This window comes from Bos indicus x Bos taurus, chromosome X (genome assembly GCF_003369695.1).
Source record: "Bos indicus x Bos taurus breed Angus x Brahman F1 hybrid chromosome X, Bos_hybrid_MaternalHap_v2.0, whole genome shotgun sequence".
NCBI classification, from domain to species: Eukaryota; Metazoa; Chordata; class Mammalia; order Artiodactyla; family Bovidae; genus Bos; species Bos indicus x Bos taurus.
Window position 1 is genome coordinate 14,234,360 of NC_040105.1, and position 27,364 is coordinate 14,261,723.

The 27,364-nt window shown below is 40.3% G+C and overlaps 1 protein-coding gene across 5 annotated transcripts in view; it reads right to left on the reverse strand.

Moving 5' to 3' along the window:
- Positions 1-21,880: 21,880 nt before the first annotated feature.
- CTPS2 (CTP synthase 2) overlaps positions 21,881-27,364 on the reverse strand; it is a 110,078-nt gene continuing 104,594 nt past the window's right edge. For all 5 annotated transcript variants that reach the window (XM_027533499.1, XM_027533498.1, XM_027533500.1 and 2 more), the window contains 2 exons: positions 24,751-24,861; positions 21,881-23,426 (listed from right to left, as the gene is read on the reverse strand). In XM_027533499.1, the coding sequence (XP_027389300.1) occupies positions 24,792-24,861 (70 nt within the window). In that variant the 3' untranslated portion in view covers positions 21,881-23,426; positions 24,751-24,791. The remainder of the gene's footprint in view (positions 23,427-24,750; positions 24,862-27,364) is intronic.

Here is a 27,364-nt window from a genome sequence, read left to right on the forward strand (position 1 = left end):
TAATTCCTTGAAATTTCTGCCCCTTCTCCAAAATAGCTGGAATACTCCCATTCATTAGCCTATGAAATTATCCAGCTCTTAAAACTATCCCGTATTTGGGGGCCTCTCACCTTCTGAGATGGTCCACATTCTTTCTGTAGAGTGTGTTTCTCCCAGGGCTGCTCTCACCTCTCGAGGCAGGCCACATTCTGTCTATGGAACGTGTGTCTTTCTAAATAAATCTACTTATCTACTTCTTACCTATCACATTGCCTCTCGCTGAATTCCTTCTATACTGAAATATAAAGAACCTGAGCTTCATTAAGTCCTGAGACCAGATATGTGATTTCAATTAAAATACAGTGGGAAAAAAAGACAGTGGATTCAGGCCCCACCCAAGTTGTGCGGTTTCACTTTCAGTCATAAACCAGAGAACATTATAAAAACCATTTAAGCCAGTCATCTGTTCTAGGAAGGTGTAAGTTAAAGGACTCAAAAGGGAATTTTAAAGGCATTTTGGAGGAATGTAGTTATATTTTAGAAGGTCAAGATATGACTTCAAGCAATGACAAATGTGAGGGAATGATGATCATTTGATAGAAATATTATTTCAGTATGAAAAGTCCAACTTACAAAGAATAGCCCCCTAAAGTTAACTAGCAGGACACTGGTTGTTCTGTAAGAATAAATAAGCTAAAATAGAGATCTACTACTTTCTATTGGCATGTCACTTTGCAATCTCCTGCCAAATCTGGCTGGGATTTTGTTTCACACATTGTTTAAAAAAAAAAACTAAAAACAAACAAAAAAAATGATCCTCCCAAACCTTTGGTAATTTCTCCAAAACAATGTTCTCATCGACTCCACATTAGGACTTACTGGGAGTCTTAAAAAAGACCCAGGCCCACGGCCAATCGTAGGCCAACTGAGTAAGAACTTGTTGAGGGCTGGACTGAGGCACCGGCAGTTTCCATACCATCCCAGGTGATCGTAATGTGTAGCCTGGTCCACTGCCACAAATGAGCCCTACTCCACCTGTGCGACTAAAATCAACTCACATCTTGCTTGAACTACAGTATACTGAAAAGTAACCCTATCATTCCTTCCCTCAAACACACCATATTTAGATTTCCCCCTCGCATTCTCATGTCTGCTTCATTTTAGATAAAGGTATCAAAAAAAGTATTTTCCCCAAATACTTCCCTTTCACAGTTTTGCAGTGTCTGGTTTGGGTACTGTCTTCACTAAACAAAAATGGATTTGGGAGTCCCCTGGCAGTCCAGTGGTTAAGGGGCTTCCCAGGTGACACAGTGGTAAAGAATCCACCTGCCAATGCAGAGACAGGGGTTCAATCCCTGATCAAGAAGATCCCCTGGAGGAGGACATGGCAACCCACTCCAGTATTATTGCCTGAGAAACCCCGTGGACAGAGGAACCTGGCAGGCTACAGTCCATCAGGCTGCAAAAGAGTAGGACACAATTTAGCAACTAAGTACACACGGACACACGGACTTCTCTGGTGGCTCAGATGGTAAGGCGTCTGCCTACAATGCAGGAGACCCGGGTTCAATCCCTGGGTCGGGAAGACCTCCTGGAGAAGGAAATGGCAACCCACTCCAGTATTCTTGCCTGGAAAATCCCTTGGACGGAGGAGCCTGGTAGGCTACAGTCCATGGGGTCACAGAGAGTCGGATACGACTGAGCGACTTCACTTCACTCACACACGGACACACCAGTGGTTAAGACTCCATGCTTCCACTGCAGAGGTGTGGCCAAAAAAGGGGGGATTTGTGTTTGGCAAGAGTAAAGAGAGGTTGAAACAAAACAAAGTAGCTATAAAGGACTCTTGACCCAGACTGGAGACAGAGGGAACAAAACAACACTCTCTTCTTCCCCTTCACTTACCTTCTATGTCTATCTCCAAAGATCCTCTGCCTCACGTAAGGATATAAGCCTACTGGTGTTTCCAGAACTACTTCTATAGGAAAACCCAAATAATAAATATAGGCTGCATCTGTCAACTTACTCTGCTAAATGAAAATCTCACTGAAACATAAAAAAAAAAAAAACAATTCTCACGTTGATAACCACTTTTAGATTATTCCCACTCACTGGGAGTCCTGGTATTTGAAAATAGTCTCTTTCCTCTCTAAGCATCATGGTAGTGGTTCCAGAGGCAGTGGAAGATATTAGATGTACATGTACCTTCTTTACAGACTGTTGAATAAATCTGGATGAACTTCTAAACCTGATTCACCCAGAAACTATGAAGATAATTTGATTCAAACCCCAGACCTGATCCCCTGTGTCTTTGCTACATGATGAAATCAAAAGCTGAAAAGAGACAATGGTATATAACATATTTGAAAGTTACCTGTGTTGGCTAAGTTATATTAAACTAATTAATCTAATTTTATTGTTTTTAATAATTTGTATTGATGTACAGTTGATTTATAATGTTGCTTTAGTTTCAGGTATACAGCAAAGTGAATCAATTATAAACATACATATATCCACTTTTTTTTAGATTATTTTCCCATATAGGTCTTTACAGAGTATTGAGTAGAATTCCCTGTGCTATACAGTAGGTCCTTGTCGGTTATCTATTTTATATTCATATATAGTAGTGTGTATATGTCAATCCGAATCTCCCAATTTATCTCTCCCAGACTAATTAACTTTAATACTTTTCCTTCTTTTCAACCTAATCATAAATCAAAGGTTTTCAGTAATTCTCAGAGCAAGAAGAATTTCCATATTCAACATGACAACTTGAAATGTTGGAAACGCTTAGACTATTAAGTGATTAACTAAATGAGCACTACTTGCTTATTAAATTGCATAATGTAAAATGAATATTACTTTCAAATATTCAAATAAAAGACATAAAATACTGAACATAATTGCTGTCAAGTTTTGATTATACTCGTCGCAAAGGTAACCTGAATAAATGGAAACTTAGAACATGTTTCTGGAAGGGAAGACAAGTGTCAATTCCTCTAAAAATAATATACAAATGCCATTCCAATCAGCATGAAAATAAGGATTTTTAAAAAGGTTAAATAATTTTAAAGCTTATATAGAAGAATAAATGTAAGAAAATAAAACCAAGGAGAAAGTAAAGGAAATTTTGAGGAGAGTAATTTATCTTTCCACATATTAAAACTTACTGTAAAATCTGCTGTATAGTATCTGCATAGGAAGAGACAAATTCATGGTAGAACAAAGTGCAGAATTCAGAAACAAATTCAAGTAAATGCAGAAACTTAATTTACAACAAGTGTAGTATTGCCATTTTGGTTTTCTATCTGAAAATAAACATCATAGCTCTACCTCATACTGTATTCTTTTAAAATTCCAAAGATTATAGTTTTAAGAGTGAAAATAAAACACTAAAAATATTAGAAGAAAACTTAAGACAGTAAATGGATAACCTTAGAAAGTGAATGTCCTCCCTAACAAATAAAAGCTACCATTACATCTTTAATCATTACATCTGTAATACCTGGATTACAGCAATAAAGTCTTAACTACTCTGCCTGCATTCACTCACGTTCCTCTATAATACATTCTCCAAGTAGGATAATCTTTGGGAAACAAAATCTGTACAGCTGAACATGGTTGGACCTCCTGTAGCTATGTCCTCCTTTTTCATCCTTATGTTTGTTTATTTGTGTTTTTCTCTTTTTTTGTTTCCTTGAGTCAATTTTTGGTCTTTGTTGAGTTTTTTAAATTGTCTTTGTTTTCTATTTCATTTATTTTTGTTATTGCTTTCTGTATCTTTTTTTAAAAAAGGTTTTATTGTTATCTTTGGATATGATACATACTTATTAGTCTTTCTTCTTTTCCAATGTAAATATCTAAGAGTATAAATTTCCCCTACAGTATAACTTAACTTGAAAGTTTGGGTATGCAAGTTTTGTCATTATTATAAAGTTATATTTCCATCTTGGTTTCTTTTCTTACTCATGATCATTTAGATTTGTGTTAATTTCCAAACATATGGCATTTTCAAGATGATTCTTACTGAAATGTCACATAAGTACCAAAAAGTACACACCTCAATGAACTTCCACAAAATTAATTTACCCACGTACTCATTCTCAGAACAAGATAAAGAATGTTATTAGTTCCAGAAGCACCCAGTATGTCCACTTCAAGTCATCAGCTTCCCCAAAGGTAACTAATTATCCTTACTTCTATCACCATCAATCAGTTAGTTCTGTCCACTTTTGAGATTTTATATTAAGAAAATATAGAACATTCTCTTTTGTACTGACTTTCATTCTTCCCATAGTTGTGAGATGTGTCCATTTTGTTACATGTATATACAACTCTTGATGGACATTTGGGCTATTTTTTCAGTGTTTGACTCTGATTGATAATGCTTTTACTAACATTTTGTGGGAATTTCTGTTGGAAATTGAGTTATGTGTTATAGCTATGCCTAGATGTAGAGTAGAGACTACCAATTTTCCAGTAGGGTGGTACTGAGATACATGACCACCAGTAGAGGACAAGTTTGGGGTACTACCACCTCATTGCCAACATTTAGCATGACCCATTTTCCTAGCGCTAGGATTTGGGGAGCACAAAGTGGCTTCTCATTGTGTCTTAAATTTGCATTTCCCTGAAGAACTGAGCCAAGCACCTTTTGATATGCTTATTTGGTATCTCAGAAATCCTTTTTTATGAAGTACCTATTCAAGTCTTCTGCCCATTTTTAAAAATTGAGATGTCTGTATTTCTCTCACTGATATGAAAGAATTTTTAATAAACTGATATCAGTCTTTTCTTCAATATTTGTGTTGAAGATTTTTTCTTACATGTCTTCCTTTTTCACTCTATTAATGTTATGTTCTCATGATTAAAGGTGTTTTGTTTAGATATGGAGCAACAAAACTAATAAACTGGCAATGGGGGTAAATATTAGAACAACCACTTTGGAATATAATATGGTATTACCTTGTAAAGTTGAAGATAATCCCTGTCACCCAGTTTTTTTTCCTCCCAGGTATCTGTCCCAGAGAATCTCCAGCACAAATGAACACAGAAATTGGATAGCAATACTATAAAAAGGTAAAAATGACAAATGTCCATTGACAGTAAAATCAACAATTTCTAGCATATACACACAATGGAACAATATATGGCATCACAAATTCAATAATACACATCAACTTGGATGAATCACAAAATTATAATGTCAAGTATAAAATCAATTCTCAGAAGTCTATATGCAAACTATGCAAATACAGTTGAAACTATATCAATGCCAAAATCATACTAAGTTTGACAATACACTGTTTAGGAATATGTATATATTCAGAAATAATGAAATTATAATCACAAAGAAATGATAATAAACTTTAAAATAATGGTTATCCTACCTGGGAAGGAATTCAGTTGGGAAGGTACCCTCAGTGTCCTGAAGTTTTGGTAGTGTTCTAGTTCTGAAGCAGGATGCAGGTACACAAAGGAGTTTCATTTATTATGACTTTTATATAATATAAATGTACCCTATATGTCTATTTTATAATCAAAGGCTTTTTAATATTAAAGTGAAAGTCACTCAGTCGTGTCTGACTCTTTGTGACCCCATGGACTATACAGTCCATGGAATCCTCCAGGCCACAATACTGGAGTGGGTAGCCTTTCCCTTCTCCAGGGGATCTTCCCAACCCAGCGATCGAACCCAGGTCTCCCGCATTGCAGGAGGATTCTTTACCAGCTGAGCCATAAGGGAGGCCCAAGAATACTGGAGTGGGTAGCCTATCCCTTCTCCAGCAGATCTTCCTGACCCAGGAATTGAACTGGGGTCTCCTGCACTACAGGTGGATTCTTTACCAACTGAGCTATCAGGGAAGCCCTTTTAATATTAGGTACCCATTAAAGTGATATTTTTGGAGGAGTTTGAAATATCATGGAAATTACAAAGATCAACATATATGCTTCTGTATGCATAGCATACCTCTGGCAGGCTATATAAGAAAGCGGTAATGGTAGTTCTTTTAGATAGGTTGTCTGAAAAGGCTCCATCAGCCCCACTTTTCATCCTTCTCCATCCTGCTTTGTATCTCAGACTCTTTAAATACTGTTGCTACTGTCTCCTTTGCTCTAGAATTTCCAGGTGAGTTCAACCAGTTGGAGGCATCACAGAAAAGAGTGAGACTTAAGGATTTATTCCTTCAGCTCCTTCCCTGCCCATTGGCTAGGATTGTCTGTGTCCCTCTAAGAAAGGCACCTGTTGCCTTGCCCTTTGTATTAGTCAGGGTTCTTCAGAGAAACAACAAATACGATGTGTGTGTGTGTGATAAAGAGAGACACAGGTTTGTTATACTGAACTGGCTCACATGATCATGGGGCTGAGAAGTCCCAAGATGTGCAGGGTGAGTTAAGCTGGAGAGCCAGGAGAGCTAATGAGTAGCTGCAGTCTCAGTCTGAAGGCCTGAGAACAAGGAGAGCCAATGATGTTAAGTTCCAGTCCAAAAGCCAATAGGCTCAAGTCCCAGAGGGAGCTGATGTGTTAGGCCAAGTCCAAGGCCAGAAAAGACTGTTGTCCCAGCTCAGCAGTCAGACAGGAGGAGCTCCCTCTTGTTTAGTCACTCAGTCTTGTCCAACTTTTTGAGACCCCATGGACTGCAGCCCGCCAGGCTCCTCTATCCAGGGGATTTCCCAGGCAAGAATACTGGAATGGATTGCCATTTCCTCCTCCAGGGGATCCTCCCGACCCAGGGATGGAACTCATATCTCTTGCATTGGGAGGCGGGTTCTTTACCACTGAGCCACCTAAGAATTGGCAGTTCCCTCTTATTCAGCCCTTTTATTCTATTCAGGTCTTCAATAGAGTGGATGGTACCCACCCACATTAGAGAGGCCAAATGTCTGGCTATTCCATGGCCTAATCATTCTTTCCTATAGCTGTAGTTGCTTCACTGTACCTTGTTTTCCTTGACCAGTGCTATTATAAATAGTCCCTTAAGTAACCATTTCTCAATTTATCCTATTTGAGTATATCATCTGTCTTCTTCTTGATCCCCAACTGATACTCATATTTTTAAATATTAGTATTCAAAAGCAGAGACATTACTTTGCCAACAAAGGTCCATCTAGTCAAGGCTATGGTTTTTCCTGTGGTCATGTATGGATGTGAGAGTTGGACTGTGAAGAAGGCTGAGCACCGAAGAATTGATGCTTTTGAACTGTGGTGTTGGAGAAGACTCTTGAGAGTCCCTTGGACTGCAAGGAGATCCAACCAGTCCATTCTGAAGGAGACCAGCCCTGGCATTTCTTTGGAAGGAATGATGCTAAAGCTGAAACTCCAGTACTTTGGCCACCTCATGCGAAGAGCTGACTCATTGGAAGAGACTCTGATGCTGGGAGGGATTGGGGGCAGGAGGAGAAGGGGACGACAGAGGATGAGATGGCTGGATGGCATCACTGACTCGATAGATGTGAGTCTCAGTGAACTCCGGAAGTTGGTGATGGACAGGGAGGCCTGACTGGCTGCGATTCATGGGGTTGCAAAGAGTCGGACACGACTGAGCGACTGATCCGATCTGATTGTTTTTCAGTCGCTAAGTCGTGTCTGACTCCTTGTGACCCCATGGACTGCAGCATGCCAGGCTTCCCTGTCCTGCACTAACTCCTGGAATTTGCTCAAACTCATGTCCATTGAGTCAGTGATGCCATCCAACCATCTTATCCTGTGTCACCCACTTCTCCTTCTGCCCTCAACCCTTCCCACCATCAGGGTCTTTTCCAGTGAGTCAGTCCTTCATATCAGGTGGCCAAAGTATTAAAGCTTCAACATCAGCCTTTCCAATGAATATCTAGGGTTGATTTCCTTTAGGATTGACTGGTTTCATCTCCTTACAGTCCAAGGATCTCTCAAGTCTTCTCCAGCACTACAATTCGAAAGAATCAATTCTTTGGCACTCAGCCTTCTCTATGGTCCAACTCTTACATCTGTACATGGCTACTGGAAAAACCATAGCTTTGAGTATATGGACCTTGTCAGTAAATGATATCTCTGCTTTTTAATATGCTCTCTAGGTTTGTCATAGCTTTCCATCCAAAGAGCAAGCATCTTTTAATTTCATGGCTCCAGTCACCATCCACAGTGATTTTGGAGCCCAAGATAATAAAGTCTGTCACTGTTTCCATTGTTTCCCCATCTATTTGCCATGAAGTGATGGGACCGGATGCCATGATCTTAGTTGTTTGAATGCTGAGTCTCAAGCCAGCCTTTTCACTCTCTGCTTTCACCCTCATCAAGAGACTCTTAAGTTCCTCTTCACTTTCTGCCATTAGGCTGGTATCACTTGCATATTTGAGGTTGTGGATATTTCCTCTTGGCCCCTTACTAAAAGGCCATTACTAAAGTAATGATACTCTTACTTTTAAATATTAGTAAATGTGGTTTAAATTTCTAACGTATAGTAGATTCTGCAAGCTTATTGGTAAAGGGTTTTTCAAACACACTGAGATCATAGGCCAGCTGAGTGGTTCAGAAGGCCTTAGATGCCCAGTTTCTCTCTCTCCCTGGCCTTACGGTGTGAATTTTCAAGTGCCTCTCTCCCTGGCCTTACGGTGTGAATTTTCAAGTGCAGCCAAGGACCAGAGGAAACCTCAAATGCTAACACCCAGACAGCACTGACTGTCCATGGCATCTGACCCAGGATCTTTGAACTACGGTCTGGCCTCATCTCCTCTAGGACACAGCTGGCCACTAACAAGCAATCCAACATGACATTTAAAATTCAAAATGTGAAACATAGAATAATGAAGCCATCTGGTCGATATTGTTGTCCAACAATTATAAGTAATGTGAGCTATAAATACAACAAGCAAAAGGAAGCAAACAAGAGACCATTAATCAATACAAACAATTCGCACGAAATATGATGACTCAAGTGTATTTACACAAACAGAAAATCCTTTTTCAGGAGAATCTTTACAAATGGTGCACTAAAGCAGGTCTAGATGGAAAAATACAACCTGCTAATGTCCTTCAGTCATGCGACTTCTCTAAAGTAATAAAAAGCTGCCCGGGAATTTCACACAGGGAACCGTGATGTTGACATTTAATAATTCACAGTTATATATGAAAGGTAACAGGACCAGTCTTGGTTCAGGATCCAGAATAACTTAACAAGAGTTACATCATAAGGACAGCTTAGTGACCAGGACTCTAAGAAACTAGTAACACTTGTCATCAGCCCCACTCATAAAACCTGTAGGAGCTTGAGTGAGAAAATAAACAATCACAATAGTTTGCCTCTGGATCTATATCTCCAAAAGTCTCATCTCTCTGACTATCCCATAGTCAGCTCAAATTCAGCATATCTAAAACTGAACAAATGCTCCTCCCTTCCCAACCTGGACTTTCTGTTATACCCTAGGCTTCTGACATGAGCAACTTAACATATGATGCAATCTGCAGAGAGAGAAAACACATTTAAACTACATGGTTGATTTCTCAAAAGAAAGGAGAGTGTATAAGAATGCGTTGCTGCTGCTGCTTTGTCGCTTCAGTTGTGTCCGACTCTGTGCGACCCCATAGACGGCAGCCAACCAGGCTTCCCCTCCCTGGGATTCTCCAGGCAAGAACACTGGAGTGGGTTGCCATTTCCTTCTCCAATGCATGAAAGTGAAAAGTCAAAGTGAAGTCGCTCAGTCGTGTCCGACTCTTAGCGACCCCATGAACTGCAGCCTACCAGGCTCCTCCATCCATGGGATTTTCTAGACAAAAGTACTGGAGTGGGGTGCCATTATTTGTCCTCAATTCTTCCTTCCTTCCCTTCCTTTACCCGGGTTTACTGTGGGCCAAGAATAAATCCCAACCCTCACTGATTTAGCCAATGGAATTAAAGGTTTTAGTTGTGCTTGCAGGGTTTGTGTTGGTCTCTTTGGCACTTCTACCATTGGCCATGAGAACAGGCCTTGAGTAGCCACTAGGGATATATCAAACAGATCAGAAACCAACCTGCAGCCAGAGCCAAGTGCTGCAAAGCCATAACCACTTGCGGACCCATGGGTAAGAAATAAGTGCTTGCTTGCTTTTGTAAGCCACTGAGATTGGAAGCAGGGTGCTTACTTGTTATGTAGCATTATCACAGCAGAAACCTGACTACAGGTTTCCTCCCTGGGAAGACAAGATAACAAGTGTATATAGCACAGTCTATCCTTGGTAGTTTATTGTTTGTACACACACACACTCCTTTATTCCTGTGCATATTTTTTAATATTACCACCTACTACAGCTAATCCGCATACAACCAAAAAAGAACTGACCCCCTTCCCCAATAGGAAGCAACTCAAAATCAGTCACCCCATCCAGCTGCCAAGTTAATATATCTCTTGGTGATACCCATGACTCAAGCAGAATGAGATGTGACATCTCATGGTCTTGCAATGTGTGGCCTGAATGATATCCATTATATGATGTGAACAGAGAGGGGCCAAAAATGTTCATTAAAAAGGAAAAAAGAAAAGCAACATGTCAAGCATGGAATGACCCTCCCTGGAACATCTTTAGTAAAGTATCTACTTGTCAATTTGCCTCCCTGGCAGTGGAGAGAAGTCGTTGATCAACTCAGTTTGTGTTCACTGAATTTCCTTCACCCGGTGTCTTCCAAGGCCCCACCTGAGTGAGGTGGTGGGAGCTTCCCCTACCACGCATGGCACCATCGTAGCAGCCTGCTTCCTAAGGGAGCATGACCAACAGACCCTGGGTGCACTAGATCGCCAGCTATACCAAAATTTAGTGCTCTCTTGAAGCACCTTGAGAAAGGCAGAAAAGTAGCCCACCCTGGGAAACATCTAGACACTTTACAGGTGTAGGTATACATTCCCAGGAAAAAATGAACCATAGTCTGATCAGCAGTTTTGCTGTCCTTTATTATAGAAAAGAGGGAGGGCTCAGCCATTCACTACAACTCAATCAGCTTCACATTCTAGGATCTGTTCCTTGCAAAAATCCCTCCTCGAGGTACAAATTTATGGCTTAGTTTTCTCCTGGTTGCAAGTAAACAGAAACCAACGCTGGCAATAAGCACAGAGTGAGGGAGTGGGCTGTGGGAGAATCCACCGGAAGAACACACACTCCAGAACAAGCTGGACAACCAAGCTGTGAAAAGGCAGAAAGCAGGGTCTCAGTGACCAGAGTGCATGGACCATTCACCCAGGCCTGTGAGATCGGCAAGGTTACAGGGAATGCCCAAAGTAAACGTGTCTCCTGGAGCTCAAGGAACAGCCACTTTGGGGGCTGATGAAAAGGTTCTAAAATAGAATGTGATGATGGTTGCACAAAATTGTGAATGTACTGAAAATCTGTGAATACTTTTTAAGTGGGTAAATTGTATGGTATGTGAATTATATCTCAATAAAGCTAGTATAGATATAAATTTTTTTAGTCAGGAAATCAAAGAGAAACAAAGATTAAGAAAAGACAATTCACAAAGGTGGAGATCAGAATGGCTAATATTACCAGCAATCAGAGAAATGTTAAAACAAGAAGATACCATTTTGCACCCATCAGAAAAAAATTAGAAAAATGAGTAAGACTTAGCAGGTGGTGTGGGGGATCTGGCCCATTCCTGATCTGCTGATAGAAATGTAGACAGGCAACCTGGCTGGTTGTGACTCAGTTAGGTGTGCCTACTTCCTGTGCATGTGTGTTTAGTTGTGTCCGACTCTTTGCGACCCCATGGACTGTAGCCCACCAGACTCCTCTGTCCATGGGATTTCCCAGGCAAGAATACTGGAGCAGGTTACCATTTCCTCCTACAGGGATCTTCCCGACACAGGGATTGAACCTGTATCTCCTGCACTGGCAGGCAGATTCTTTACCACTGACCCACTAGGGAAGCCCCATTTTCTCTGTTGTATGGTCAGCCACAGAGTTTGACATACCACAGAGAACCACTGCTGAGCACTGGAAATGTGACTAGTCTGCATTGAGGTGTGCTGTCAAGATCAATAGACCCAGACTATATACTAAATTTTAAAAAATGCCCAATAAACATTAAATATCACTTCTAAATTAAGACATCATTTACGCAGCCACTTGAAGAAATTTTTTAGTTCATAGTCATGGTTTTCCTTTATTAACTGTCATTTTTAAATAACTTTGATTGGGCCATCAGCGTTAGGGGCACCTTTCCTGCTACAGGTTTCCTAGGTTGCCTTCATTCTGTTTCAGATTAGAAAAGAATTATACTAATATGCAATTATTATTATCAAGCCAGAAACAGGCAGGAATCATGAGAGCCATGTAAAGGGGTTTGAGTGTAATTTACAAATTTAATAAATTCCCAACTGCAGAGCATGACTGCATTTCCAACTGTTCATCATTCAACAGCTGAAAGCCCCATTATTATTATAAAACCCTTCATGATACATGTCATAATCCCATAAATCTACCCAATTCTACCCTAGGTTGGAGGAAATCATCCTTGAGCATGTTCACATGTGTGTACAACTTCTCTCAGTAGAGGAGAAAGTCTCACATACATGTCATCACCTCCCAGGTAAGATGCCATGACATGATTCTCTCTCCGTTAAAGAACTCTTGAAAGACTCAGATGTTACTCATGTGTGAATCTCTTCTGATCTGCCCTAACATCAGAATGAATTATCTGAACATAGGGCTCAAAGTTTACTGTCTAGCACCCTACTGGCAAAGTTGACTCAAAAATGTTTGATGAATTGAATTATCCATGTGTCTCAACCTTTCTTTTTTAAGAATTCCATTTTCTTCAGTCCTGATTAGAAGGGCCAAATTTGCTGACCAACAGTAGCTTCCCCCTGAAGCTTTGACAGGTGGTCTGGTTATTTTCTAGATCAGATCAGTTGCTCAGTCGTGTCTGACTCTTTGCAACCCCGTGAATCACAGCACGCCAGGCCTCCCTGCCCATCACCAACTCCCGGAGTTCACCAAGACTCACGTCCATCGAGCCAGTGATGCCATCCAGCCATCTCATCCTCTGTCGTCCCCTTCTCCTCTTGCCCCCAATCCCTCCCAGAATCAGAGTCTCTTCCAATGAGTCAGCTCTTCGCATGAGGTGGCCAAAGTACTGGAGTTTCAGCTTTAGCATCATTCCTTCCAAAGAAATGCCAGGGCTGGTCTCCTTCAGAATGGACTGGTTGGATCTCCTTGCAGTCCAAGGGACTCTCAAGAGTCTTCTCCAACACCACAGTTCAAAAGCATCAATTCTTCGGTGCTCAGCCTTCTTCACAGTCCAACTCTCACATCCATACATGACCACAGGAAAAACCATAGCCTTGACTAGACGGACCTTTGTTGGCAAAGTAATGTCTCTGCTTTTCAATATGCTATCTAGGTTGGTCATAGCTTTCCTTCCAAGGAGTAAGCGTCTTTTAATTTCATGGCTGCACTCACCATCTGCAGTGATTTTGGAGCCCCCAAAAATAAAGTCTGACACTGTTTCCACTGTTTCCCCATCTATTTCCCATGAAGTGATGGGACCGGATGCCATGATCTTCGTTTTCTGAATGTTGAGCTTTAAGCCAACTTTTTCAGTCTCCACTTTCACTTTCATCAAGAGGCTTTTTAGTTCCTCTTCACTTTCTGCCATAAGGGTGGTGTCATCTGCATATCTGAGGTTATTGATATTTCTCCCAGCACTCTTGATTCCAGTCCAGTGTTTCTCTTGATGTACTCTGCATATAAGTTAAATAAACAGGGTGACAATATACAGCCTTGACGTACTCCTTTTCCTATTTGGAACCAGTCTGTTGTTCCATGTCCAGTTCTAACTGTTGCTTCCTGACCTGCATACAAATTTCTCAAGGTTATTTTCTAAACTATACCGAAATCAAGGCCAAAATGTAGAAGTATGACAATGACAATCAGTAGATTTTGCTGTAAATGTGTGTTTTCCTTTGACTGCAGAAAACACTCATTACTTGCAAATGTTATTAAGGGGAATGTAAAAGAACCTGCCAAGTAAATTTCCCCCATGATGGTCCTGGGTACAGAGTGGGAAATCCTAGAAAAGTAAAACCAACTAACCTGTGTCTTTCCTCTCCTTTAAAAATACTGTTCAGTATCTGCAGAGTTCTAAGGAAGAGTGAAGCAAGCACTTTCTCAAAAAACAGAGGCAGAAGTAGGGCTCAGGTACCTGGGGGCCACCAGAAGAAACCAGTCAGATGACAGACTGCCACACCCAACAGCAAGTTTCACAAGTGGCTATACTATACTGGTTTCACCTCAAACACAAAAATATGCATAAGCAAATAGGAGATGCTTTATGGTTTTAATATTATACTTATGCTTTCTGAATTATACCCAGGGGTTCTACCATGAGCAAGTGGTGGATGTACACATCCCCTTTATGCACAATCTAGAGCTGTGCTGTCCAACACCACAGCAACTCCCTCATGCAGCTACTGAGCACTCAAAATGTGGCTAGTCTGAATTAAGATGTGTTTGTAAATACAAAATCCACACCAAACTTCAAAGACTTAATATAACAAAAAGAACATGAAATATCTCATTAAAATATATCGACTACATGTTGAAATTATAGTTTACATATATATGGGCTTCCCTGGTGGCTCAGAGGTTAAAGCATCTGCCTCCAATGCAGGGAAACCCGGGTTTGATCCCTGGGCTGGGAAGATCCCCTGGAGAAGGAAATGGCAACCCACTCCAGTATTCTTGCCTGAAGAATCCCATGGATGGAGGAGCTTGGTAGGCTACAGTCCACGGGGTTGCAAAGAGTTGGACACGACTGAGTGACTTTTATCTCATTAAAATATATCGACTACATGTTGAAATTATAGTTTACATATATAGTAGCAAAATATATTACTAAAATTAATTTCACCTGTTTCTTTTCACTTTGTAATATGGCTACTACAAATTTTCAAATACTACATATGGCTCACTTTTTTTTTTTTTTTTTTTTGGATAGGACTGGCTAATATTTGCTTAATGTATTTATGTGCTCCTATGTTGAGTGCATATATATTTACAATTGTTATATCCTTGCTCTGATTTATCCCTTTATTATTATGAAATGTCTTTGTCTCCTATTATAGTCTTTGTTTTAAAGTCTATTTTGTCTGATATGAGTTCTGCTATTCCAGCTTTCTTTTCATTTCCATTTGTATGGGATAGCTTTTTGCATCCCCTCACTTTCAGTCTACATGTGTCTTTAGATCTGAAGTGAGTTTGCTGTAGGCAGCTCATGTATGGGTTTTGTATTTGTATCCATTCAGCCAGTCTACATCTTTTGATTGGAACATTTAGTCCATTGATATTTAAACTAATTATTGATCGGTATGTACTTATTGCTATTTTGTTCATTATTTTCTGGTTGTTTATGTAGTTCTTTTTCCTTTCTTGTTTTGTGCTCTTTCTTTGTAATTTGATGACAATCTTTAGTTTCATGTTTTTCTTTCTATTTTTGTCTGTGTATGTGTATCATAGGTTTTTGATTTGTGGTTACCATAAGATTTACATATAACAACATATGTATATATACACATATATATACATATACATATATGATTATTATAAGTTGATAATCTCTTAAGTGTAAATACATTCTAACAACTCCACATTTTTACTCCCCCCAGCCACCTTTAAAGTTTTGTCATCATATTTTTTATCTTTTTGTTTTGTGTATCCCTTAACTACTTATTGTGGATATAGATGATTTCACTACTTTTATCTATTAACCTTCCTACTATATTTATAAGTGGTTGGTTAACTACCTTTAAAGCATTTTGCCTCTACCAATGAATTTTTCCTTTCATGGTTTTCAGATTTCTACTGTGGTCTTTTCTGCTTAGAGAAGTCCCTTTAAAATATCTTGTAAGGCTGGTTCAGTGGTGCTGAAGTCTTTTAGCTTTTGCTTGACTGTGAAACTCTCTCTCTCCTTCAAATCTGAATGAAAGCCTTGACAGGTAGAGTACTCTTGAGTGTAGGTTTTTTCCTTGTATCACTTTGAATATATTGTTCCACTCCCTTCTGGCCTGCAGAGTTTCTGCTGAAAAGTCAGCTAAAGTTCTTATTGGAGTTCCCTTATACATAACTGGTTGTTTTTCACTTACCACTTTTAAGATTCTCCGTATTTAATTTTTGTCATTTTAAAAAATGTATCATGTGTCTTTTGGTGTGGCTCTCTTGGTTTCCTCTTGTTTGGGACTCTGTGATTCTTGAACCTGGGTATCTGTTTCCTTTCCCAGGTTAGGGAAGCTTTCAGTCTTGCCAGTATTTCTAATACAAAGATGCATCTACTCAACTCCTACTCATGCATCAGGATTTGGTTCAAGCACCCAGCTAGATCACAGGTTTTTCCATATTCTCAGCTACATCAATTCAGGGTTGGGCACACAGCACATGCACAATATCTGTGACAAACTGAACTAAAAATTGACCTTTCCCTTGTACATTTTTTTGTACTCATTTTTTTCACGAGAGAAATATAACCACATCTGAAATAAGAATGCTGCTTAAATATTATAGTAAAACAAGAATTTTTGCATGATATGCCTCTGAAAGAACCCAGAACCATTTGATAATATGGTCTCCAGGGAAGGGAACAAGAATTCTTTTATAATCTTTTTAAGAGAATATCTTCATTATGTAGAAAAAGGATTTTTTAAATTTAGGTTTCACTGGAGACTTGTAAATAATTTTTCTTGCCTTGTACCTTTTAGATCAGTAGTCAACAAACTTTTTCTGTAAAGTGCCAGATAGTAAATATTGTAGACTTGTGGGTCTCTGCAGCAACCACTCAATTCTGCTGTAGTAGTTTTAAAACAACCATAGATAATATGTAAAGGAAGGTGAATGATTACGTGTAAATAAAACATTAATTTAAAAAATAGGTGGAATTTAACCAGTTTACCACCCCCCCACCACAAACCTGCTTTAGATAGTGTCTCCTTTGAACAATACAGAATGTGTAATCATATTCTTTACTTTTTCATTCTTAAATAGGTTAAAACAAATCTCCCTCCAACTCAAGTTAAGAATTATGCTAGGAATGTTGGAACAAAAAGATAAAGATAATGGGGAAGAGAAGAAAAACATCTAGTTTATTATATAAAATCAGAGAGTTGTGATACTCACCCAGGAAAGTAACAGTGTTTCAAAAGCCACGAATAACTCTCTCCTATCAGAAATCTTCCAGGTAAGAGTCAATGGTGGCAACAAAGAAGTTATATTCTGGGTTAAAAATTACTTCTGAGTCTCCATACTTCTCAAGTTGGACACTAAAATAATATATACTTGTGCAAATAAATTCAGAAATTGCTATTCCAGAAATGCAGATAATCTAAATTAACTACATATTGACTGCTTACCATTAAATTCTCTACAGAAGTGACAACTGTAACAAGTAGTTTCATCATCCTGGCCTGTGGCACATGATGAGGATTCTCTAATTCAGAGGGTCTCCCTGAAAGGGTGATTCAGTGTGGAAGAGTTTAGTTTACTGGGACATTGGTCCTAAACCCCAGGTTCTAGGCTTTTATCTAACTCTTCAGAATACTCCCAGCATATTATCTGTAATCCTAGTCTCTCCCAGAAAAAAATTAAAGCAATATTCTATTTTCAAAACAATTTCTTGTTCAAGAAAAAGCAGGGAAGTTTAAAACTTAGCATTAAGGCTATAAATGAACTATATAACCAAACAGTGCCAACTAGATTCCCCAGCTTTACACTGGTATTCTCAGAGTAAGCAGGTAATACCAAAGAAGTTTTAGGGATAGAAAGTGGGTCCCATAGATTTTGCCACCATCTTTTAGAGATATTCATGGGCATAAACCTAAAAGACCAAAAGTTGCATAGCAAAAAGCAGATCAAAAAGTTCAATTTGTATTTCCATCAGTGTCTGTATGTCCCACATGGAAAGCCTATGTAGAAATAGGGTAGGATTCTACTAGACCAGTGAAAAACCTTGATGTTTAACAAAATTCAAATTAAGATGGAAATCCAGTTGCTTTGTTCAAGGGCAGTATGAGTCACAATCAAATGAGCTTTTTTTCAAAATGGCTCACCTATTATTACTGATAATAGAAGAAGCAGAGATATATGTAAAATAGCAGCTCATCATTACATTTGGCTTACTAATAAACCCATACTCAAATGTAAACACAAATGAAATAATGGTATCACTCAAGAAAAGCCTACCTCAGAACTGAGAGGCTGGTTACTTGCCCAGAGCTAACTTTCTGGCTAGTACTGACTATGCTACTCAGATTAATTATGAGTATAGATCTTACTTCCTTACCACTGACCCTAAGAGTACAAGCTTGATTCTATTTTGCAGATTCAAAGAATCCTACATCTTCCCATCCACAAGTGAAAGAGTTAGAAGGGAGACTCTCAGAAGGGTTTGGCAGCCTAGGGAGAAAGTGATCCAGACACAATGCTGCTATATGATCTTGAGCTCTTTCTTGCTCCATTTAAGAAATTCAACCACACCCCCAAAACACTAACACAGAACCCACAGGCAACATTTCACTAACTCTGGATTTCTGGGGCTCTCTGTGTATCTCCCCTCATCTTGTATGGCATCTTCAGGGTGCAGAACTTCAACTCTATGGGGAAACTGTGATGAGTGTCAATGTCTGGCACTGACCTTAACAGAGCACAGATGTGCATATAACTGGTACTTTTTACTACAACAAAACAGAAAGTTCAAGTAAGAAATACAGCAACAAACGAGACAATTAGGAATGGAGCTGGAGAACTTATGGAGAAAACAAAGAAGCTGAGTCCCTTCAGCTTCAGTTCAATCCAAATTTCAATAAAGGAAAAGTGTGGGCTGATACCAAGCAGCTGATGACACCAGTGAAACACTATTACCACTCACCCAACTGCCTGCCAGTCTGGGAAACCACACCCCCACTGGATCTTGCAGCTCTCTACCCACTATTTTTGCACTGTGAGACCATGAGCACAAATTTGTGTAAAACATTTACCTGCTTTGCTCAAAAGGCCTTTCTTGGCTCACTAGTTTGTCGGAGGATCCCATTTTACACTCTCCCATAAGTGTCTTTGTCCTTATTCTTTAATGTTCATAGCTCCCTGAACATATCACAATTATACTTAAATGCTTATTTTCCTATAGATTTGTGTAAAGCCTGCCTTCCCCAAAGAAAAGGTCAGGTGCAAGAAGGTAGGTTGCTTCTGCAGGGGAAGAAAAATCATTTTGCCTCTACCCTTCTAGGTTCTTGACTGAGAACTTTCTGTAATAACAGATTAACAAGAGAAAAACAAATTCTGTTGTTGAACCGAAGACTGTGTGCATATGTTTCCTGAGGCCAAACAAACTGAAACACTGGAGTCTGGAGCAGAGAAAGGTTTATTGATTGAGAGGCCACCACCAGAGAAGATGGGAGATGTAGGCTAATCTCAGATCCATCTTACTGGCTGGCCAGGGTGTAAGATCTTCAAAGGCAAAAGGGGGTAAAAGCATGCGTGATCAGCTCATGCACAGTTCTCTGATTGGTGTGTGAAGCAGCGACAGGGTCATGTTTTGGGAGTCAACACCATCAACCTGGTTTCAATCAATCTGGGATGCTCAACAATCCATCTGCTTCTGCTCAACAATTAGTCACCATCTATCACTAGGGTGAGGGTCTTAGTTTTTCCTGACACAGGGATCGAATCCAGGTCTCCTGCATTGCAGGCGGATTCTTTACCATCTGAGCCACAAGGGAAGCCCTCAGTTCCTGCAGAACAATTCAAAGATAAGCATCAGATTGTCATGTATCCCTGGAAGAGGAACTAGGGCTCTGTATTACCACTGAACTATTGCTGCCCAATATTTATTTTGGGGGGCTCCAAAATCACTCCAGATGGTGACTGCAGCTATGAAATTAAAAGATGCTTGCTCCTTGGATGAAAAGCTATGACCAATCTAGACAGCATATTAAAAAGCAGAGACATTACGTTGCCAACAAAGGTCTGTCTAGTCAAGGCTATGGTTTTTCCAGTAGTCATGTATGGATGTGAGAGTTGGACTATAAAGAAAGCTGACTGCTGAAGAATTGATGCTTTTGAACTGTGGTGTTGGAAAAGACTCTTGAGAGTCCCTTGGACTGCAAGGATATCCAACCAGTCCATCCTAGAGGAAATCAGTCCTGAATGTTCATTGGAAGGACTGATGTTGAAGCTGAAACTCCAATAGTTTGGCCACCTGTTGCAAAGAACTGACTCATTGGAAAAGACCCTGATGCTGGGAAAGATTGAAGGCAGGAGGAGGAAGGGGATGATAGAGGATGAGATGGCTGGACAGCATCACTGACTCGGTGGACATGAGTTTGAGTAAGCTCCAGGAGTTGGTGATGGACAGGGAAGCCTTGTGTGCCGCGGTCCATGGGGTCACAAAGAGTCGGACACAACTGAGCGACTGAACTGAACTGACTGTTGCCCAACTGCCTGTCCTTTGTTTCTGCATCCTCTCACTTTCCTAATTAGTAACTGACTGAGTCTACTCTTTGGAACTCAGGGAAAGCACAGGACACTGAAGCCTTTTTCTACAACAAGAAACAGGACATGGAAAGTCTTTGGTATCCAGGAGGGCCCTGCTTCGTTTCAGTTTAATAGCATATATACCTGCTGTCGGAGAAGGCAATGGCACCCCACTCCAGTACTTTTGCCTGGAGCATCTCATGGATGGAGGAGCCTGGTAGGCTGCAGTCCATGGGGTCGCTCAAAGTCAGATATGACTGAGCGTCTTCACTTTCACTTTCATGCATTGGAGAAGGAAATGGCAACCCACTCCAGTGTTCTTGCCTGGAGAATCCCAGGGACAGGGGAGCCTGGTGGGCTGCTGTCTATGGGGTCGCACAGAGTCGGACACGACTGAAGTGACTTAGCAGTAGCAGCAGTATACCTGCTGTAGACATGGAAGAGACCCAGGAAAACTGAGTAACTTCTAAACAGCCCAAGCCATCACCTTTGCTAGCATCTCCAGCTAAAGAGAAAAGATGTTGTGGTGGAGGCCACTTAAGGGAGGTGACCAGGCAAAGCCCAGGAATCCAGGGTGAGGTTGTTATGCAGATTGAAGTCACTGCCTTCTCCCCTGAGAAGAGGTTCCGGAGATTTAGAGTCATGGAGGTTTCCCTTATAAATGTAAATGTCTCTTAAAAAGGGCAACTTCTATTCAGTTTTCAAAGCTTTTCCTTGTCTGCTGTTTCTTTAAAACCAGCCTAAAATAATCCTTTTGCCAAAGAGACATACGTGGGGGGCAGATTCTGCTTCCCCTCACTTCCCCCAGCGCCTACACCAGGTGTTACTCATCCTGGGGACTCAAGATATATTTGCCAAATGAGTGAGTTATAATACCTTCCTACGTGTTCACGGCCACGGCTGCTCCACTATCCTAAGCAGGTATGCTACCACCTTTCTGCGCTTCGCTGGATTCCAAGTTCAATGGCTGTCTCCAAAAGAGAAAATCTCCTGTAGCAACAACAAAGAGACTGGTTTGTTGTTTTTAAGTGCCCTTCCTTCCGGTCCTATTTACATGCATCATTAGCCCAAAGCGTAAGCACTGTATTATAAGTTATTTTAGAAGTCATAATCATTACAATTGTAAACTCCCACTGAAGCCAGACTACCCCTTGAGCTGTTCAAGAATCCCCTTGGTGCTTACGTACCTCTCTCTAGGAGGCCTATTCCAGCTTTTAACCTTCTGTGTGGGCTTTTCATTTGGAGCCTCTTGTGATCTTCAAGCTGTAATTTTCACAAGTGGCACCCTAAAGCTCTTTAATATTTTTGTTTACCAGAAGTATTCATTTCATTTCTGCATGTTTGGTAGATGAATCTTCTGTAGCAGTTCACAAAATAATGTTTTACAGCATTAAGAGAAAAAAGTTAAAGGCCAAAGACAACCACAAAAAAAATCAAGTGAGCAGTTAAAATATTTATATTAGTTTCAGAAGGCTCAAATGTAAGCAACAACTAAGTCATCGCAAGCACATTCAACAGGGAAATCAGGAAGCATAGTGGATAAGAATGTTGTACAGCTGGCCAGAGACTGGGGCAGGTGAGGAAGATGCGGGGCTACATCCTATCTATTTTAAAATCTGGTATTTTGCTCTTTGTGAATTTTTTAAAATGAGTTTTGGTTTTTAAAAATTCTTACATTAAAATACTACTGATGCTTCCTCCAAAAGTCAAATAGAATTACCATATGTAATTCCACTCCTAGGTATAACTGTTTACCAAAAGAGCTTTAAAAAAAAAAAAACAGATATTCAATTATTTACAGAACTTCCATGGTGGTCCAGTGGACTCTGTGCACAGTAGGACTCTGTGCGCTCACTGCCGAGGACCTGGGTTGGATCCCTAGTCAGGGAACTACGATCCCACAAACCTCACAGTGTGGCAAAAACAACAAATGCAATTATTTACACATGACTGTCTACAGAAGCACTATCACAAAAGACAAAAGGTAGAAACAACCCAAATGCCCATCAATGGATGAATGGATAAACAAATTGTACTCTAATCCATACCAGGAAATTCTATTCAGCCTTAAAAAGGAAAGAAGAACTGACATAGGCTACATTGTGGATGAACTTTAAAAACATCAAGCTCAGTGAAAGAGGCCAGACACAAAAGGCTACATATTGTATGATTCCACTAATATGAAATATCCAAAACAGGCAAATCCACAGAAATAGAAAGGAGTTGCGGAGGGCTGGGAGGGAGGAATGGACAGTGACTGCTAATGGGTGTGGGGATTTATTTTGGAGGAATGGAAATGTTTTGGAATCAGATAAAGGTGGTGGTTGCACAATACTGTGAATGCACCTAATGCTATTGCATTGTTCACTTTGAAATGGTTAATTTTGTTATGTGAATTTCAGCTCAATAAATATGTGTGTGTGTGTGTGTTACTGATTTTGACTCCTGATTTTTTTTATGCTCCCTTAAATTCAATGCCTGAGGCCAGGGCCTTACTTACCAACCCTAGTCTTGGACCTGTTTCATTTCACTTTTTAGTAGAAATAAACAGTGAGAAATTGAGATAAGCTTGGGCCACATGTAAATCTGTGGCTGAATTCCAGGTAACAGAAAGACTCATTTTTGACTCAAAAACTAGTCATTGTCTGTGCCCTGCCAGCCTTCCCATATAGCCTGGAGAAGCCTCAGTTACCTAGATCCTTGCTTACCATCTGGACGTCACCATATGCCAGACAAAACACCATAACACTTTCTGTCCATTGAGATGGTTGGGAAATGTTTAATCAGCTGAAGAAATTTGCAAGAACCAAAGGTTGCCTCTGGAGGAAGAAGAAAACCACCCTTTTGATTCTGGTTTATTGAAGTACGTATTATTAGATTCCCCTTGAGGCTGGACATCCCATGTTTGGTGGAGAACAGAGTGATTCTACAAGTGTGGTGATTTCATCAGATAGTTCCTTCATCTTGGCTTCAGTTACTTCAGAGCCTTAAAAAAAAAAAAGAATATAAATATTAGCCACATCAGAAGCTGAATAATGTAAGTCTTTAAAGTACCTCCAACTAATCTTTGCATCATTTTGGTTTGCTTCTGAAAGGCTTCATGTTTGAGGCAAACCTAAACAAACCTGGATGTGCCTTCCCTGGTGAACAGCAATGTTCTGCCCCTAAGTGAAATAAGAAGAGAAATCATACTGGAGCGACTGACTCTGTACAAATTTTCCAAAAGCTGCTGTCCCTACTAAAGAGCTGTGGTGCTGGAAAAGACTCTTGAGACTTCCTTGGACTTCAAGGAGATCAAACCAGTCCATCCTAAAGGAAATCAGTCCTGAATATTCATTAAAAGGACTGATGCTGAAGCTGAAACTCTAATACTTTGGCAACCTGATGCGAAGAACTGACTGACTGGAAAAGACCCTGATGCTGGGAAAGATTGAAGGCGGGAGGAGAAGGGGATGACAGAGGATGAGATGGTTGGACGGCATCACCGACTCGATGGACATGAGTTTGAGCAAGTGCTGGGAGTTGGTGATGGACAGGGAGGCCTGGCGTGCTGCAGTCCATGGGGTCACTAAGAGTTGGACATGACTGAGTGACTGAACTGAACTGAACTACTAAAGAGCAGGAACAATTTAAGACCTGTCCTACCCCTAGGGATGTCCAAGCAGCATCAGCCTGTGAGTGTGAATGGAATAAAGCCAGCCAGGCTGCTACCTTCTCTAATAAAACCTCCAGGAGCTGTGAGGGATACAAGCTGCCCTTGGAAGCCAAGCCAGTCTCTGACATCTCCCTACAAAGAAAGAAAACACTATTTTATTTTCTACAAATTCAAGGAAATCTGCTTTTTCATGAGTGACCTAGATCACGGGTCAACACACTGTGTTTGGAAATAAAAGTTTTATTGGGACACAGCCCTGCCTATTTGTGTGTAGACGTTCAAGCCTGCTCTCCATCTCCAATGCACTGTAGGGCCTGAAAAGCTGAAAACAGTTTCTGTCTGGCCCTTTACAGTACAAGTTTGCTGACCCCTCAGCTACACTCTTACAGCTCTAACCACCACAGCCTCCATGTATCCATTTATAGGTGCTCAGATATACTTATTCCTGGCCTCGTGCACATTCCTAACTGCTAGCTTTCTCAGGGGTGTTCCAGATTACCAGAAGCATAATCAGCTGTCAAGTTTGTTCTGCTCACTATGCCAGTCAAACAGGAGCATCCCGGGATCCTGTGAGATGAGTCCTGTGATGCTCCCTTCTGCACCAAGATGACAGCTTGTCTATAAAACAAACAAGAACTTCAAGGTTCCATCTCACCCTCTCAGGTTGTCCTGGTGATTCCAAGTCATGGGTCAGTTTCAGCTGATTTCCAACTCAGCTAACCTTGGCTCTGAAAAGCTGTCATCACTGGCATCACTGTATCTGTCACTAGAGCAAAAGATGAACTGATTCAGCAAAATGTAAAAAATTTTGCACAATTATTCTATTTATGATCCCAAACACTTTCCATAATTACCCCCCACTCAGAGAAAATACTAAGGAATATTCTACTACTACTTCTTAGTCACTCCAGGAAGACATTAATTCAACCATAACCAATGGTCTCCTTCTTTTGTCAGAGGAATTGATCACTTGCTTTTATTTTAAATTGGAAGGACTTTATTTAGAAAATTTATAGAAGCATTTCAGTTTAGACTGAAATGTATAACCTTCTGAAGACCACTAATACAGGCCAACAGCATGGAAGTTTTCCATTTCAATAAGCATTCTCATAGGTCCAAGGGTTTGAGAAATAATTTGTACAATTTTGCTGTTTTCAAATTAGAAACTTTATGTGTTGCTCCAACTATGTCGAGTTACATGTAGTATTCAGTCTTGACATAGATGCCGCCATCTTGGGTTTCTGTAGAAATAAAGCTTCTCCACGAGATAGGCCTACAATTGTACTTTGACTTGAAGCCAGTCTCACTTTGGGGTTCCTTTTGCTTGGTTCCAAGTAAATCAGCAGGCTGATCAACCCCTCAAAGCTCTACTGATCTATGAAGATGGCTTTGCCAGGACCTAAGTGTTTTATGCCTGAGCTACTTACTCCTAGCCTTGGCCAAGGTTTTGCTGACTTATAGCAACAGAAGTTTGAATTCCATAAGAGTCCAAAATTCACTTTTTTTAAAAGAGAGGAGAGGAAGCAATTGGAGAAATCCTATGCTAACAGGCTAGAAAACAAAGATTTACGCTAAACATATTGAGTAAATATCAATAAATACATAAACAAAATCATAACAGACAATTTCACTCTCCTCCCTGACTTCTGGACAAAATACTGAAAGGGGGAGGGTGGGGCTACAGCATGGTGAAGACAAAGAAAAAGCTTAAGAATGGCAGAAAAGACAAGATTTGTTAGATGAACAATCAAGTAGAAAATATCTCCTAGTTAGATTTTAATTCAGGAAAACCACTTCTACTGTTATCAAAGGGTTTTCAATAAAGAAAACACATAATAACCAAAGAATATTTTTTCAAAAAAAGAACCGAGAAAAGTTGATATATCCTTATCCATGCACTCTCACTATACAAACATAGAGTCCCTTCTGGTTCTCTGCAACAAAAGGGGATTTGGAAGATGCACTCAACTTCCTATGTGAGAAGAAATGAAGGTCAAGGATGTTCGAGTGACTCACCAGGCACACAGCTTGTTCGAGGTGGGGCCACAATCCCCATATCATGCTAACCCAGGCCACAAGTTCAAGTCTCAGCTGTGTGGTACAGCGGGCCCATGAGGTGTGTACCCTGATGCCACAAGTGAGAAGGTCCAAAGGGCCAAAGGAACTCCATTTTCTCAAGTAGTTCAAGCTTCCTTCCCTGCTGCTGAACTCGGGACAGAGTGGGGTGGGCCCACATCTTACCCCTCACTGTCTTGGTTGAACTAGTTATTAGCTATGTACCTTCAGACTGGTCACTTGACCCCTTGAGAGTCCAGAAAAAATTAGTAAGGATACCTACAACACCTCCCCAAAATGTTATGAGGGCCAAAAGAGACTGCACAAATGCACTCTGAAACTACATAAAAATACAAGCCGTTGTGGTTATGAGGGTTATGTGTTTATAACATGGTATTTCTCAAAAAGTCATGGAAATACAAAGAAGCAGTGAAAACTGCCAAGTGCATGGTTTTCCTGTACCAAGAGTAATTCCCTACCCACTTTAGCAAGTGGACTTGGGTGGGTCTAACCTAATGGCTCTCATTTCCTGTCTGCTGGCTATCAGCCCTAAACTCTGCCAATGCATCACTATGGCACAGGGTAAGCCTAACAAAGGGAAGCTCCAAGGCAAATGACCGGGTTCACTCGTTTTTTCATATGTGTTTAGGGGTGGAGATAGAACGACCAAATAAACCACAACACTCAAGAACAGAATTCCCAAAATAAGCAATGCTGCTAAGCATGCTGATTTTATGGCAAGTCATGTGCCAGCAAAACACAAGTGCTAGAAACACAATTCTGCATGCAGAACAGCAACAGCTCCTGCAAATGTAATAAAATCTGTGCCATGTAAGACTTAGGGGTTCGTTTTTGTTTCAAACAGAGTAGACTTAAGTCATAAGATATACTTCTCTGGGGATATTTTCACTTAGTTCAAGACATCTCAGCTCTATCTTAAGACTAACATCTCTCTTTAAATAATCTCTGTACACACACACACACTTCTCAGTGGGGAGAGTTATTAGGTATTAGGCTCTTACATGTTAAAATTTTTGAAAGGCCACAGAATACGGAACTGTTCATGTGAGTCTTGTTACATTTGAGGAGCAAACAGTTTTAAACCTGCACTGTCCAATATGGCAGCCGCAAGCCACAGTAGCTATCTGAATTTAAATCAACTACAACCAAATAAAATTTAAAATTCCATTCCTCATGTGTATACACTGAGCCAT